Source organism: Tachysurus fulvidraco, chromosome 11, assembly GCF_022655615.1.
Source record: "Tachysurus fulvidraco isolate hzauxx_2018 chromosome 11, HZAU_PFXX_2.0, whole genome shotgun sequence".
In the NCBI taxonomy this organism is placed as follows: Eukaryota; Metazoa; Chordata; class Actinopteri; order Siluriformes; family Bagridae; genus Tachysurus; species Tachysurus fulvidraco.
This window is the reverse complement of record NC_062528.1, coordinates 9,488,074-9,504,196: the sequence shown is the minus strand read 5'-3', so window position 1 is coordinate 9,504,196 and position 16,123 is coordinate 9,488,074. Positions and strand designations below refer to the sequence as shown.

The following is a 16,123-nucleotide window of genomic DNA, read 5'->3' as shown; positions in this document are numbered from 1 at the left end:
TTTCTTCTGCTCAGTGTTTTAAAAATATTATATATCAAAGTGTCCCAAATAAAAAAATTCAGGGTTGTAGGATATCTTATTCTTATTCTTATTCTTATCAGGCGTAGACACCTATTGTTATTGTCGGTTTTATCATTATTATTATTATTATTATTATTATTATTATTATTATTATTATTATTATTATTCCTCTACTGCCATTGAAGTCAATGGCAGCCTATAGAACTGTACGTAGGAAAGTTATGTAATTTGGCAGACATGTAGAGGCCAGTCTTATAAGGTACTATAGCAAGTTTGGTGTGTCTAGCTCAAACCCTCAGAATCAGCACCACAGTGACACACACACACACACACACACACACACACACACACACACACACACACACACACACACACACACACACACACACACACACACACACACACACAACACACACTTACGAAAGCAATGCCATATCGCTACGAAACTTGGTATGGTTCATCAGCGACATATTCTGAGCGCATCTGATTGGCTTGACCCCGGAATCGCTGCTTGCAGATACTATTATTATTATTATTATTATTATTATTATTATTATTATTATTATTATTATTATTATTATTATACAGACTGCTCATCAAGTTGGTAGAACTTTTACAGTTATCGTGACATCATACATAGATTACTTTTTAACAGAGCAACAGTGGGGAAGTTACAAAACCCCAAACTAAACTTTGCACAGAGTTTACAAGTAAAAATGTCTCAATAAAAGAAACCAACTAATGCAGTGTTGTCGTTTTTTTATTATTATTTATTATTAATACTATATATTGTTTATGAATCCATTTTGTTTGTGCAATATACAAAATATGTTTACAGGTAAGAAAAAAAGGTTTAGCAAACGCATACATGGGATTTATTAATTAAATAATGTATAGGTGCTGCAATGTCCTTTTAAAAGGATCAAAGTAAACAAATGAAATGATGATTTATGATAATTGACTGCAAATCCATTTAGTTATTTGGCCCTATGGCTGGACTATGGACGTTTCTGAGCTAAAGTCTACCAGCTGGACCTGTTTTTTTTTTTTTTTTACAGTTTGTAGCTGGTCAGATATGGAGTTTTCTGCAGGGTAGAGACACGGTAAAACATAGATTGTTGTTTCCTGGTTTCGATCAACTCAATTCAGTTTGCACTTAATAACTGTAGACCTAAGTGTGTACAAGTTTATCCTTGGACTTTAAGTATGAAGTTCTAACTTTTTTTGTTTTATTGATTTTTTATTTGTATTTTTAAAAAGTATGCAACTTTCTGACATTGATGGTATAGATCAGCCCTAAAACTACCCCACCCCCCCTTTTTTGCACCATCATTGTATTCGCAGCACTAAACAACAGGGGGCAGCAGGAAAGCATTCAACTTTCTGTGGATTGTGTAAACATGACATAGAAGAAGAGGAAAAACCACGGCGAAGGCGTTTGGGTTAAAGGCTACAGTGTCGTTGTAAAAAGGAAATTCGTGTCGTCTGTTAACATTGAAGTCGTTGTGTTTGTTAAGTTATATAACGTACATATACTTGTTTCTTCTGATGGACCTATGAACAGAACAGAGCTGATGATTTGAGGTCAGTGTTCGTGTCTATGCTAATGATTACTTCACTAAAGTTTGTTGTTTTAGTATCGACTTCTTTTACACACCTGTGGATGCTTTAAAAAGTTTTATTACGGTTTGCTTCTAAAAGATTTTTTTTAAATGAACTTTATCACTTTTGACAAAAGTCGAAAACATGTGCTTGTGTAGTTTACTACATAAACTACATAAGTTAGCTGAAATGCTAACTACATAGCAGAACTCTCTCTCTCTCTCTCTCTCTGTGTGTGTGTGTGTGTGTGTGTGTGTGTGTGTGTGTGTGTGTGTGTGTGTTAGAGTGAGAGTTGTTAACCTTTATGTTAAATTTAAACACAAACACTTATAGCAGTTCTGCTGTGTTTGTGTGTGTGTGTGTGTGTGTGTGAGAGAGAGAGAGATAGTTGACCTTTATGTTAAAATTAAACAAACACACAGTTCTGCTATGTAGTTAGTATTTCAGCTAACTACACACACACACACACACACACACACACACACAGAGAGAGAGAGAGAGAGAGTTCTACTCTGTGTGTGTGTGTGTGTGTGTGTCTTCTATGTAGTTAGCTGAAATGCTAACTACATAGCAGAACTGTGTGTTAGAGAGAGATGGTTGTTAACCTTTATGTTAAATTTACTGTATATTCAGCTAAAATCACTTGTGGCTAATAACCTAGCTAGTTTGTTGTTGTTAGCCTGTAGTAGCCTAGCGTGTGTAGAACTAAACAGTTTACACATATTGTTAATGTCCAGTGTTGTAGTTTTGTGCAGAAGTTTACACTCCCCATTATATCTGGATGGGGGGAGAAAGAGAAAAAACAAACAAACTCATCCACTAAGAAGTACAAAAGCTTGATTAAAATAATAAATGAATGAATGAAACAAAATTCTGCAATGAAAATCAGGAGCTGAATATTACTGGACCCAAAATACAAACAAGCTTGGTGTCATTTATAAAGGCAAATGTTTAACATCGATATCTTTATTCAGAATTAATATCTTCCCGTACATTCATTTGAAAAAGAACCATCTGTCAGTTCTAACAATGAATATCTTTTTTTCCCCTCTGCAAATAACATTTGTTTGTCTTATTAACTATATCCCAAGGGTGTATAAACTTTTGTACTCGACCGTAGCCAGAATATTTGTTAGTCATGTTATATTTGCATGGAGTTAAAAAAGGTTTTTTTTCTGGACACGCCAGTCCAGAAAAAAGTCGTCAACGTTCAGTGTCACCTTTTTGAACAAAATTCAATTGATTCTACATTTATTTCTACAATTATTTCACATATTGCAGCAAAGCAGAAAATAAAAATAAGAAAGGGAAAAAAAAAACTTAGTTAGTTTGTCTTAGCTTGTTAGCTTTGGCCCTAAAACACCCATCTACAGTACTGTGATGTATTATAGATTTAGATTCAGTTTACTGTCACTGAACTGTGAGTAGTGGATAATGTATATAAGCGGTGCTAAGTCACCTTTTGTGTTTGTAGGTATGTGAGGAAGCGCAGAGGCTCGAACTGGAAGCTTCCTCAGCGCCGTTCACCACGGCGGGAAACATCAAACCTACCGTGTGCAGGGTGGTCATCTACCTCCAGAGGGACATGTCAGGAGAGAGCTGCCTGCACCCACTACAGCCTCAGGCCGATCCCGTCCTCACCATCTCTTCAAACCGATGTCCCAAGATTAAGAGTTGCAGTCAGCATGGCACGGCGGGAAGCAAATATGTCCGCCTCAACGTGGGAGGAACGCTCTACTATTCCACCGTGCAAGTGCTTACACGACAGGACACATTGCTCAAGTCCATGTTTAGCGGCAAGATGGAGGTCTTCACCGACCAGGAAGGTGAATGTAGTAGAAGAATTCCTTGTTCTATTATGTTTTTATGCTATAATTCATACAGTATAGTGATGCGTCAGTGTTCTGTTTCTCTCAGGTTGGATTTTGATAGACCGATGTGGGAAACACTTCGGGTCGATTCTCAGCTACTTGCGGGATGGAAGTGTAACTTTGCCAAAGAGCAGACAGGGTGTCATGGAGCTTCTCACTGAGGCGAAGTATTATCAGATCCAGGGACTGGTGGACTTGTGTCAGTGTGCGCTACAGGTAAGGAAAAGGTGTTCGATCCAAATTAGTCTCGGAGCTGTATGTATTTACGAATGTTACATTTCACTGCATAGATGTTCATGTTCATGTATCTGTCTGCCAGCGGTTGCACTGTGTCCCATATGCTAAACTAGAACGTACAGAATAGAGATAAAAGTCTCAGATTTCACAGAAGCATAAGGAAGAAACTACTGCATCTAATAAAGGACAGTTTTAAAATACAATTTACATTTCACTCAAGCTTAACTCTAAACTTTCCAGAACACCTTCAAATCTTTACCAAGTGCCTTCAAATGTCTTTCATTTAGATCTCTTTTCTTTTACTATTTTTTATGAGTGTTTTATTTTTGAACTTCTACCATTGCACCACCTCAGACTGCTCCATTATGCTTGAGTGATCATTCTGGTTTGGGTTTCATCCTAACCCCAGTGCTCCCACATACATGTCCCTAGTTAACCAAACAACGTTGATGGGAAGTGTAGTATTAGACATTTGTGAAACGTGCATTCAACACACACTCAACACACACTCAGCATATACACTGTGTCGAGAAAGAAATCAGGCCAAAAAATGGTATTTGTTCCACACGCCACAGTGGCGTTTAATGGAATCTGTGAAAGTAGACACGTTTAGTCTTTAATATATCCTTAGATAAAATTAAAAAAAAAAAAAAAAAGCATTTTTTTTTCAATAATATAATAATTCATTAGTTTATACTGATTGAACATGTCTGAAAGTCTGAAAGCAAGTACTGGTTAAAGCTGTTAAAGTACAATGTAAACAAATATAAGTAAAGAATGATAGCTTTTAATTCCTAGAGCTGACAAAGGTTCAATCAATGTATTTGTTTATCATGTATAGTTAAAGGGGCTTTTTACACCTGGTCACTTCATGCGTTTTCTGTGATCCGATAGCTATCCGATGGTAAAAAGACCAGGTCTAAATGCCCTCTGAAACGTTTTCGAGACGGATATAAATCCGATCATTCACACCACTTCAGGAGGTGGTCTGGGACGCATTTCAGATGAAACTGGACAGGTGTAAATGAATGTGGTTGTTCAAGCCACATACATCAGCACTAAACTCCTCCCAAACGGAAGTACCTCACTCGCAAGTGATCTTTCTCCCAGGTGTCTCGTTGGGTCTTAAAATACACTGCTGTCACCAGCGAAAATGCAGCAAACATGCTAATGCTGTAAATGCTTGTTTTTTGTGGCATAAACGTCATAAGTTTTTTCATCTTCTTTTTGATTGCATTCTGAAAACCGTATACACCAAAGCATGTTCCATTTCAATTACCCCGGAAATGAGGTCAAATATATTTTCATATTGGGCGGGAGTAGAAAGATCGGATTGATATCCGATTCGCCAAGATGCATTTATGTGGCCTAATGTAAATGGAACAGTTTTAACATATCAGATAGCTATCGGATCAGAGAAAACACATGAAGTGACCAGGTGTAAAAAGGCCCAAAGATGAGGTAAATGACTCCCATCCTATGTGCACAGTGTAAAAAAGATGGTTTATTGGATTTGTTCTCAGCTTCAGTTACACAACAGCAAAATTTGGCTCGCGTCTGAAAAATCACCGACTATACATTGACCATAAAGTGTAAAAAAAATTTGTTAGACATACTGACATCCATCAGACATGACCTATTACACAAGTTGGCATTAGAGGAGCAGGTGAACATGATAAATCAATCTAGCCTAACATTTAATGGACTTTCTTCTTTACAGGATAATACGCAGAAAGCCGTGTGCGTTATCCCCATCATCACATCCCAGAAGGAAGAGGAGAGATTGATCCAGGGCTGTACGAGGGTGAGGCTCTACCCATATGTCTAATGACAGAATAATTACATCTTCACTATAAATTCTTGATTCGAACCCCAGAAAACATTCTGCTACTGTTCACGGTCTGTTCTAGCCTGCAGTCAAGCTACTCTACAATCGAGGCAACAACAAATATTCCTACACCAGGTAAACATCATTAGGGTTTCTTGTCCACTTGCTTTATTCGCTACATTGCTGTTTTATCTGTTTACTGACCCACTGTTTTCTGAAAGCAACTCGGACGACAACTTGCTCAAGAACATCGAACTGTTTGAGAAGTTGTCGCTGAGCTACAACGGACGCGTGCTGTTCATCAAGGACGTCATCGGGGACGAGATCTGTTGCTGGTCCTTCTACGGGCAAGGCCGCAAATTAGCAGAAATCTGCTGCACGTCCATTGTCTATGCTACTGAGAAAAAGCAGACCAAGGTAGCGTGACGATTCTGCACCACTGCATGATGTGAGAACTTTGCATGTCACATGGTCATCTGTCATCATCTAGATTTAAAGACGTATAAATTTAAGAGAAGATTGCGTAGTTGACACGTCAACTTGTTAATCCATATTTAAATCCTGACCTTCAACATTAGCATTTAAATTAAGAGTGAACTTGTCCCTGTCCATCAACCTCCAAAAACCTGAAACTGTTAATTCGCATTTTTATGTATTATTTGAGATCGTATGTACCCACGTTAACCAGCCTTCCTATTACAGTCAGTGTTCCCATCCCTTTATACAAACCTTACGGATTTTCTAGATTAGTAACTATTTGAATGTAAGGTCAGAATTTTTGGTATAGGACACAGCGCACGACATGGTGGAAGGCACAGTATTGGATATGGACTGCTCCATGCACTAAAGTGATTCGTACCTGGTGCACCGTTTGTCTTGAAAGTTGTTTTTCTGACATTTTCAAGTTTAAGGGAATTGTGAATTCAAAATGTCTCGGATTGCTGCGCGCATGCGTCTGAAAATGAATCCAGAGCACTGATGTGATCCTCCTGTGATCCCCTGCTTTGTCTCAGGTGGAGTTTCCAGAGGCTCGTATCTACGAAGAGACACTAAACGCTCTGCTTTATGAGACACTCCCGGTTCCTGACAACTCTCTGCTGGAGGCCACGCGCCGGCGAGCTCACTGCTGCTCACACAGCGAGGAGGACGAGAGCGTGGAGCTGAGAGAGCGAGTGCGGCGCATACACATTAAGAGATACAGCACCTACGACGACAGACCACTGGGACATTAGCTGAGAACCGAGAGTCAAAAGCTCACACGGTCTACTGAGATCTCACGTACACACGGTCGGGGACACTTTGTTGAGTGCGAACAAGAATGATAACACTATATTTACTCTGTGAGCAATGAACGATCAGACCAGGGTGGCAGGTTAGTGCAGATACTGACGAACAGATCATATTGACTGGTACTTGTAATTATTTTGGGGGAAATGCACACTTGCCAGATTTCTAGTGACGTATACTTAAGTGTACCGAACAGCATGAAAGTGTGAGCTTTCGCCCACTGGAAATTCTGTGAGAAATATGACACTACAGGCAACTCTCTTCTTGATAATATTTAACCACTGTTTTAACTCAGCCATACCACAGTGATGAATCCTGACAATCTGATCAAATAACTGTTAGATTCCTTCTGGTCGTCTACATAATTTTTTCACAAAGGACCAGCACCTTTGTAGAATGATGGCTTTCTTGTGGGTTTTTTTCTTTCTTTCTTTTTCTTTTTTTTTTTTTTTTTAAAAAAAAAAGCTCTGTATAAACACTAGAATTGCAATGACTGGTAGACCACTTCTCTAGTAACCACCATTGGTTTTAAAAACCTAATCCAATAATGTGAACACAACTGGCAAGGCTTGCTGGTGTTTTTAAATCTTTATTTATTAATCTCAGAATTGTAATACTGGCAAAACTAATCGAGAACACCGCAACGATGAACAGAACTTTGCTGCACATCGAGTCTTTTTGACTTCATTGATATTTTAGGATTCCTTAATGCCACTCATGCCTTCCTTTGTATTAAATAATCGGAAATGAGCATAAGGCCAAAATAATTTTCTGATTCGAAATGTAATCATGTAATGGAGAACTTGTGCTTTTGAAGTTCACTAATTATATATTTGTGATTCTTGCTAAAAGTTGTATTTTGTTAAATCTGTAGGTTTATTTTATAAGCCTTTCATACACTTTATAAAAGATTTTATTTAAATAGATTTTTTGTGGTTTTTGTACTTGTTAGCATAGGCTGGGAAAAAAAGTTGTGTGTATTTGTGCAATGTGTGTGCGTGTGTGGACATACACACAAATAAAATCAGCTATATAAGATAAGAATATATATATAGATGTAGAGAGAGTCTCAAGGGTAGTTTTTAAGGTCTATAGTGTTTACATATGTTATATATAACATTGTAACTGAAAGGCTTCCACCTGTTTAGTGAGTTGATCTTGGCTTTCAAAATAGTCTCATGTCCTGTGGTAGCTCAGTGGTTTTGATCTTGGTCCATGTTTGGGAAGATCATGTGTTCAGATCTCATCACTGCCAAGCTGTTACCACTGGGCCCTTGAACATGGCTCTTAACCTTCACCTGAGATAAACGTGAGTCACTCTGTATAAGAGTTGTAAATGTACTACTTATAACATGTGACAGGTGAAGATGAAGCTCCTTGCTGGAAAGATTAGATAGTGCTTGAATTTAAACTCTCAAAATGTGCTGTTGAGACAAAGGTTGAAAACAGAAAAAAGACAATGCAATGTTTTTGCATGAATAAGCAGGGTTACATGGCTGAGAGTGTATGCATGATATGTAATGGATTATATAACAAATACACAGACACAAAAATCAACTGAAGTGAAAAAGAACATTTAGTTCTGCACATGTTTTCATGCACTGAGAGAATAGTGACTTGTGTATATATAGTAGGATCTTATTTATTAAATTCTGTTAAATACAGGGGTATAGTGAACAGGGGTATATGAGAACAGTGGTATAGTGTACAGTACAGTATTTAATACACACACACACATATATATAAAGTAAGATCTCAGCTGATCTAAGCTTGATCGAAAGAAACTAACTGAACCACAATGTAAGTTTTGACCTCCCTAACACAAATTTGGTGAAGATCAGACCAACAAAAAAGAAAATAACACAAAAACTAAAGGAACGGTGGTAAAATGAATTCAAAATAAATCCATAGATAGATAGACAGACAGACAGACAGGTAAATAGACTGTAGATAGATAGATAGATAGATAGATAGATAGATAGATAGATAGACTGTTGAGTAAACACGTTACAGTATTTTACAGTGTACCAGAGTTAAGATCTCAGCTGTATGACGTAATAGGAGGAAACTAACTGAGCCGCAGTGGTGTGTAGCGTTTACACATTAACACACAGCGCGGATTCGGTGATCAGACAACGTCAATAAACACTACATGTAAATGGGCCCGCCTTAAAATCTGCTGCTTTTGTGACAAGGATCCAAAAATAAACGTCGGGGCAGCCGAGGCCGTGATCTTATTAATGCTATTGGTCAGCCATGACCGAGGTGTGTGTGTGTGTGTGTGTGTGTGTGTGTGTGTGTGTGTGTGTGTGTGTGTGTGTGTGTGTGTGTGTGTGTGTGTGTGTGTGTGTGTTCCTCGGGTGACGTCACAGAGTCGGTACGGAAGATGGCTCCGCGGTGCGTTAACGCGACTCCTGGATGCGTCAGAGCTCAACAGCCACAACACACGCTCTTGTGAAAAGGAAGGAGGGATAAAAAAGAAGGGAAAAAAAACAGGAGGTGCGGAAGGAAAGAAGGAAGGAAGGCGAAGCCTGTGATCTGCGCTGTGTAAAATCAGTTTATGCGGTGCGCCGGCTGTGCGCAAGAAGTGCGGGGCGATGGGTTCAGCCACGGAGGAAGAATTTAAAGAGAAATTGCTATGGAACGTGAAACGAGAGGTGAGTGTGATTTCTGTGAATGAGCTGCTGCGATACTGAGAAATATGGAAGATCCATCAGCGCTCACTATCAGCCCTCAGTCTTTACAGTATTTACTGCACAACAGACAGAGAGAATAGAAGTTTGGGATTAATGTGATGATAGTGCATCAATCTGACTGTAATTTGACTGTAATCTGCTGAGTGATGTCGTTTATTCCAGTTATCAGTTCACACCCCTGCAGTTTAAAGGCGCATCATTCATCAGTCGCCCTTAGAATAATAAAAATATATATATATAATAATAAAACAAACAAAAAACAAACAAACAAACAAAAAAAAAACAGAACTTCTTAAGAACCTATGCACTTTTTTGAGATTATTTTATTTTATTATTATTTCTCTAAGAATAAAGATTTCATTTATTGCATCGTGGTCTTGTTGGATTGAACTGTTATTGTTACAGTTAATGTTTAATCCTGGTGAAGTCTGCATGCTGAACCTGTTGAATATTTTACACAGATTATGATCTGCATCCTGGACCACTGTAATATAGAACCTGATTTTGTTTGAAGATGATATACACGCTATATTCACAATGCACAATGTGGGTCCCAGCAGAATTAACTAAATAAACCGATGGTGGTTCCTTGCTTGAAATGAATAATTTTCTTAAATGTAGCACCATCTGCCATGCAGCTTCATTTCCACTATCTTGTGAGTCATTGCTGGATTTGTAAATACATGTACAGAAACAGCAATGGAGTGTCCGGGTGCACTTCACACTTGAGTTGTGGATTTAATTCGTACCACCTACAGCAAATTATTCATTACAGCTGCCTGTCACGATCACGATCGAATGATCCGTAACTTTGAATGCTGCCTGTTCCGTCCCTTTCTGTTTGTCTTTCCATGCTTTTGTAGTTGTGGGGTTGATTATCTCACCTCATTCAACAGATCATGGTGTGTTATAAATTTAGAAATGGCAGTTTTTTATCATCATAGGCATTCCTTTATAAATTAGTAGATTGAAGGCCTTTCATTAGTAGTTACTAGAGTTCCTCAATGTCATTCAAAAACTACATTTAAATAGCGAAAGATCTCTGATTAATTGGAGCAGGTGCATGTGAGGTGGCAGGTGGATCCCTGGTGTGATCCTGAGCTGGAATTGCTGTTTGCGTGGAGCTTTTGTGCAATGTTCTTACCAAATTCGTGTGGGTTTCATTTGGCTTCTCTGGTTTCCTCCTACGTTCTGAAAACAAGTCAGTAAGTGGACTGGAAAAGAAATTTGTGTGAATGATGAGTGTGTTGATGTGAGTGCATGGTTCTCTGCAATGGACTGGCAACCCAGTGAGTGTGTATTCCATCCAGGGCTCCTGGGATAGGAGCCACCACAACTAAAAGAAAGTGCGATGGGGACCATGAGCATAATATAACTTTGTAGAAATGTGTAATGTGGTCTACTGTTAGACACTGTATGTGGAGACCTGCCCCACTTTTGTGGAGACCAACTGTGTTCCCAGCCTTTGCACTCGTTTTAAGAAAACCATCTATGGTCATCTACAGTTTCCCTTCAGTGCAGCTGAGAGGCCCAAACCTAATCCAATATGACTACGCTCCTGTGCACACAGCAAGGTCCAGAAAGACAAGATTTGCCGAGGTTGGTGTTGAAGTTCTGCACAGAGTCTTGATCTCAACCCAACTGGTCATATAGTGTAGAAGATATTGATAAATCTACAGAAATAGAAAACAGAGCCTGAAAAAAATGCAGAATAGCTTCAAAGCTCAGCATGTTTTTTATTTTTCAAGCATATCGTGTTTTTTTCTAAGAATATTGTATAATCTCGCTCACATGGATTAATATTGTGCAACAGTCGGTAGATAAATGAGTAATTGAATCTATGGTACAGTGAGCCTGTGTCTGGCTGGCAGTACCTAAAATAAAATCTGTCTCCACTGGGCTATAAAACTGCACTGTTCCAATAGAACAAAACTCAAACTCAACATCTTAATAAGCCACAATCATAATCTTAATAATAAATCTATATGAACACTGGAAATCATTTTTTTTAACGAAACTTCCAGATGAACTTAAGAGACTACACCTCTTGTTCTTTTTCGAGGAGACACAGACTTATGTTCTCTATTCAGTCTGCACCCCTGAGAGTGATGCAGTGGCTAAAGTTAATAAGGAAATGAATTTTTTACATCATCTTGTTAATGAAGTTTTAAAGAGATCTCGTACATCCGTCTTGGACATCTTTCAGGTCTTAGAGCGAGTCAAGCTGTAGTCGTATCAGAGAACTAGTCTTTATAATACTCATGAGGATAATTGAACATTTTAAAATGATTCTCATTGTTTGTACAGACACCTTTTTATGCTTGTCTTTACGCTTTCACAAATGGATATTGATTTCTTTGTCAAAGCCAAAATTGAGTCAGTATCCCCGAATGTAATCTAATAATTTAGACTCTCTTTGTGTCTGTTCCCTGAGTAAACCGCAAGACCGATATAATCAACAAAGAACGCATGCTTTCAATCTGGAAATGTTAGGAGCATCTCTGAATGCGTGGAGTCAGTCCTCTGTTCGCAGCCGTCTTTGTGTTACACCTCAGACCTCTGTCACTATCAGCTGCTCTTAGCGGCCTCCTTGTTGCCTAGGAACTGAAAGCATCAGCAACGACCTCAGAAGTTTAACTGCATCAATTCACCATTTATACAGCTGCAGCTTGCAGGGATTGTGCGAGGAGGCTTTCTCCACATCAGAACAGTTGCCATTACTCCGTATTCATTACACTTCCTCGCATGCAGCTTTCTAGTGATGAACATCATTCAATTTCAGTTCAGTTTTGCTTCCTTTGCGCTTGCGTCTCATTTTATTTAACCTTTTTTTTTCCCCTGCATGATGAAACTTCAGTTTACATACATGCTAATTTGCTGTTTTGTCTTAAAATGCTAAAGGGATCTCGCTGGTCAATATCTTTTATCCTGAATAATTTTGTATTATTCACTCAGACACACAAACACACACAAGGGGCGTTTTAGCGTAACCGATCGACCTCAGTGTTATACAGAAATGGATGAAATCATGAATGTGAAACTCCACACACACTCATCCAAGCTCAGGACTGAACCTGAGACCCTGGAGCTCTGAGCTAGCAAATATACCCACTGTGACACACTATTTTGTACTCACTCATTCCTAATTTGAAAATGGTATGAAATGGTATGATTTAAGAATGTATTCACTGTCTGGCTTTTGTAAAGCAGAAGGTTTATAAAAAAAAAAAAAAACTCCAGCTATTGAAAAATAAATTAAACGAACATCTATATTACTCGAAGGTGAATTTCTTCTATTAGTCAACATCTGGATTTTATGCATAGTGTATAATGTATTTCATTTATAGTAATATACTATAATGTTCTGTGTAAAACTGAATGGTAATACTCAGACTATTAACGTTAATGCTCAGTGCTTTACTATTTACTACACAAAACATGTATTTTTTTTTAGCCTGAAAAACATACATACAAATGGGGACTAAATCACTTCCAGATATGAAACAGAAGAGTATTTAAACTGCCATTTTCTGTATATTGTGTACTCCTCATTTTTGTTTCTGCGCTTCTCTTTTATACTCTTAATCCCCCAAATCCCAGGTTTTTTTTTTGACAGACATTTTCTGCTTGTCGTAAGTCGTATTATAAGCTTTTAAACTCAGTCACGGACCCAGGCTTTACTCTGTAACGTGGCTAAATCACCCAGCAGACTGTGAAACATCTAAGATGCTACGATATGTCTGTAAAACATCTACGCCTCAACTGACAGTTTCAACCCCCTTTATCCTCCAGCTGAAATAATCCATGAAAAATGACTTCATTAAAGCTATTGTTCCTGCTATCAGGCAAGCTGGCAGAATGTGATTTAATGCCATATTGTTCAGCCCAGTTCTAGAGGAGGCTTCTCAAAAGACAATCTTTAAGCCTGCATTAAATTTATATTATTGCATTCTGTGACCTGATCCAAACCTGCTGAACCATGCAGTCAGAAATGCAGAAGATAATTGTTTGTGTTAGCCAGTTGTGTGAGTGCTTAATACATATAAAATATTTGAATATATAAATTGCTAGCATGTAGTGTTGACATGATGACTGCACAATACAGCGAAACACACAGCACAACTTACTGTGATAAAATTCTCCCCACAATCAGTGGAGTAACAGGACTCTATGGAATTGACCGGTATTACTCTTAATATATGTGGGTCTATTTAATCTGTGTTAACCAGCTGGAGTGTTAGAAGCTGGTATCTGGATACCGTCATGTGCCCATGTGCACACATACAGTATATAAACCTAAATGACATATGATGCAGTATTTGCAGTAACTACCGCAGTCTTCCAGCCCTATTTCTTTTTCTTCTTTTTGCCTTCCCATTTAATATCATGTACCTTTTGGAGCTATAATGCTTAACAGCTTGTTACAACAGTCAGAGCTGGAAATAGACCCCTATAATATCTCCTGCCTAGAGTTGGTCTTCCCTTGATAGCCTTTTTAGCTGTTTAGCCTTTAAGCATTGGGACAGTTTTAGTTGTTTATCCTTTGAGCATTGAGACAGTTTTCACTGACTGTTGGACTACCATGGCAGCTTTCTCTCTGAGCAGATTTGCTATACTAAAAGAATGCAGACATTTGGCATCTCCAGGCAGATTACATATACCTATTGGTGTGGACCATCAGTATGTACTGAAAAATATGACCTAGTGATCCAGGAAACACTTCTGCATGTTCAAGAGCCCTTGAGGATGGTAGCTGATCTGGGAATGATATACATCTTGTCAAGCAGATCTGGTTCAATTCCCAAAAAGATTCACAAAAAACCCTATGTACATCACAGCAACATAAAAATCTCTCAGGGGGCTCATAAACCTATCACGACAGTTCTGAAAGGATTGAAGTGCCTAAAGTCACTACAATTCCCCAAGAGCCTGGTGTGTCCCCTTGTGATTGTGTCTCGTAAGGCTCCTCCTTTCAACAACGATCATGCAATTTCTTCAGTTTTCTACCATTACCTGGACTCAGTTCCACAAAAAGATATTCCAAAATTAGGCTGTTTTTTTTTAATCTGATGTAACTGCTGAACTGGTTACAGCTAGACTCAAGACTAAGACTTTTTGCTTGTCGCCCCCAGTCACAGCTCCCACTCCAGTCACGCTCACTTGCACAGTCCAGGCAGACACCCACACCCCAACCTATAACAGTGCTGTAATTGCTCTTGCTTCTGGTTCTCTTCTAAAAGATTTAAACTTCCAGGAAGACACTGTGATTAATTAGAATGCCTGGCAGTCTACTGACAGTGAAAAAAGACCAGAAACATCCATCTAGGGTTTGTCACAGCTCTCTACATTCCCAGGGGATCTTATCAATTAAATACTGTCTAATTATAATCACATGCTGTGACTCTATCAGTGCAAATTAGCAGCTGTTAATCTCTTTTGGAACAAATGTGAGGTGGACAATGAGCTGGACATCACCTTCCACATTTGGTGTAATGATGATGTGTCTTTTCCTGTTATTTGCAGGTGAAGCAGGTTATGGAGGAGGCAGTCACCAAGAAATTCGTCCATGAAGACAGCAGCCATGTCATCGCTCTGTGTAGTGAGTACAAAGCGAGATCTTTAAGATCTCCTTCGGGTACTTCTCAAATAGTTATTAGCATGGTTTAAAAAAAATCCACAAGAGTTGATATTGACATGATATTGATATCTCAGAATGAAAGATGTCTTTTGATGTCATTCGGATTAGCTGTGCACAGGTTTATGAACACGTCTTTGAAAAGGTGTCGTTAGGGAATGCAATCTCCTGAGAGTAGGAAGTGACATGGTGGTTCCGGAGCTTTGGAAAAAAGCCAGAAACATCTGCTACTGATGACTGGGAACAAAAATGTATGACTCACCTCTCTCCTTCAGTGACGTAGAGGCAGGTGGATGCAAGCAATGTGTGGCACTGATCCTCTATCTGAGGCGAGTCTGAACAAAGTGTGCCGAGATGCAAGTTTAGAAGTAGCGTGAGTGCCACAGTGTGAATAAACTATACTTCTCTATGCAGTAGAAGAAGAGATCTTTGACTGTCTACTATTACAAGAAGAAGATACCTTTATTTTGTCCCATATACATTACAGCACAGTGAAATTATTTCTTTGCATATCCCGACTTTGGAGGTTGGCATCAGTGTTTAGGGTCAGTCAGCCATGGTACAGCAACCATGGAGCATAGAGGGTTAAGAGTCTCACTCAAGGGCCCAAAAGTGGCAGCTTTGCAGTGCTGGGGCTTGAACCCAGATCCAAAACCCAGAGTCTTACCCGCTTGAGCCACCACTGATCCCAACTACTAGTAGTAGTAGTTGTAGTAGTAGTATGAATAGTCATAGGAGTTGTTTTTAATTGTGTCATCATCATCTCATCTGTGGTCTATAGTAATGGGTAACTTCTCTGCTGTCCTTTTTTTTAAACTTAAACATGTTTGTGTTTTACTTAAAGATACTGTACCTTATCTTTTTACAAAAATACCATCAAACTGTCCCCTAATTTTTAAAACAAAAACCAAAATTTCGAGTCTCTAACATATAATCTAAAGCCAGC

At 38.7% G+C, this 16,123-nt stretch overlaps 2 protein-coding genes across 6 annotated transcripts in view; both read left to right on the top strand.

Annotated features, from left to right (window-relative positions):
- Positions 1–1,387: 1,387 nt before the first annotated feature.
- On the top strand, positions 1,388–7,768 carry tnfaip1 (tumor necrosis factor, alpha-induced protein 1 (endothelial)). The gene is made up of 7 exons (XM_027175210.2): positions 1,388–1,605; positions 3,098–3,449; positions 3,541–3,710; positions 5,452–5,535; positions 5,642–5,694; positions 5,781–5,976; positions 6,573–7,768. Exons 2-7 carry the CDS (start codon positions 3,209–3,211, stop codon positions 6,789–6,791), a joined length of 963 nt encoding a protein of 320 aa, XP_027031011.1. The 5' UTR covers positions 1,388–1,605; positions 3,098–3,208; the 3' UTR covers positions 6,792–7,768.
- A 1,259-nt stretch (positions 7,769–9,027) lies between these two features.
- sgsm2 (small G protein signaling modulator 2) overlaps positions 9,028–16,123 on the top strand; it is a 50,713-nt gene continuing 43,617 nt past the window's right edge. For 2 of the 5 annotated variants that reach the window (XM_027175279.2, XM_027175278.2), the window contains exons 1-2: positions 9,028–9,503; positions 15,066–15,141. In XM_027175279.2, the coding sequence (XP_027031080.1) occupies positions 9,444–9,503; positions 15,066–15,141 (136 nt within the window). In that variant the 5' untranslated portion in view covers positions 9,028–9,443. The remainder of the gene's footprint in view (positions 9,504–15,065; positions 15,142–16,123) is intronic. The other 3 variants (XM_027175281.2, XM_027175280.2, XM_027175282.2) reach the window with 2 other exon arrangements.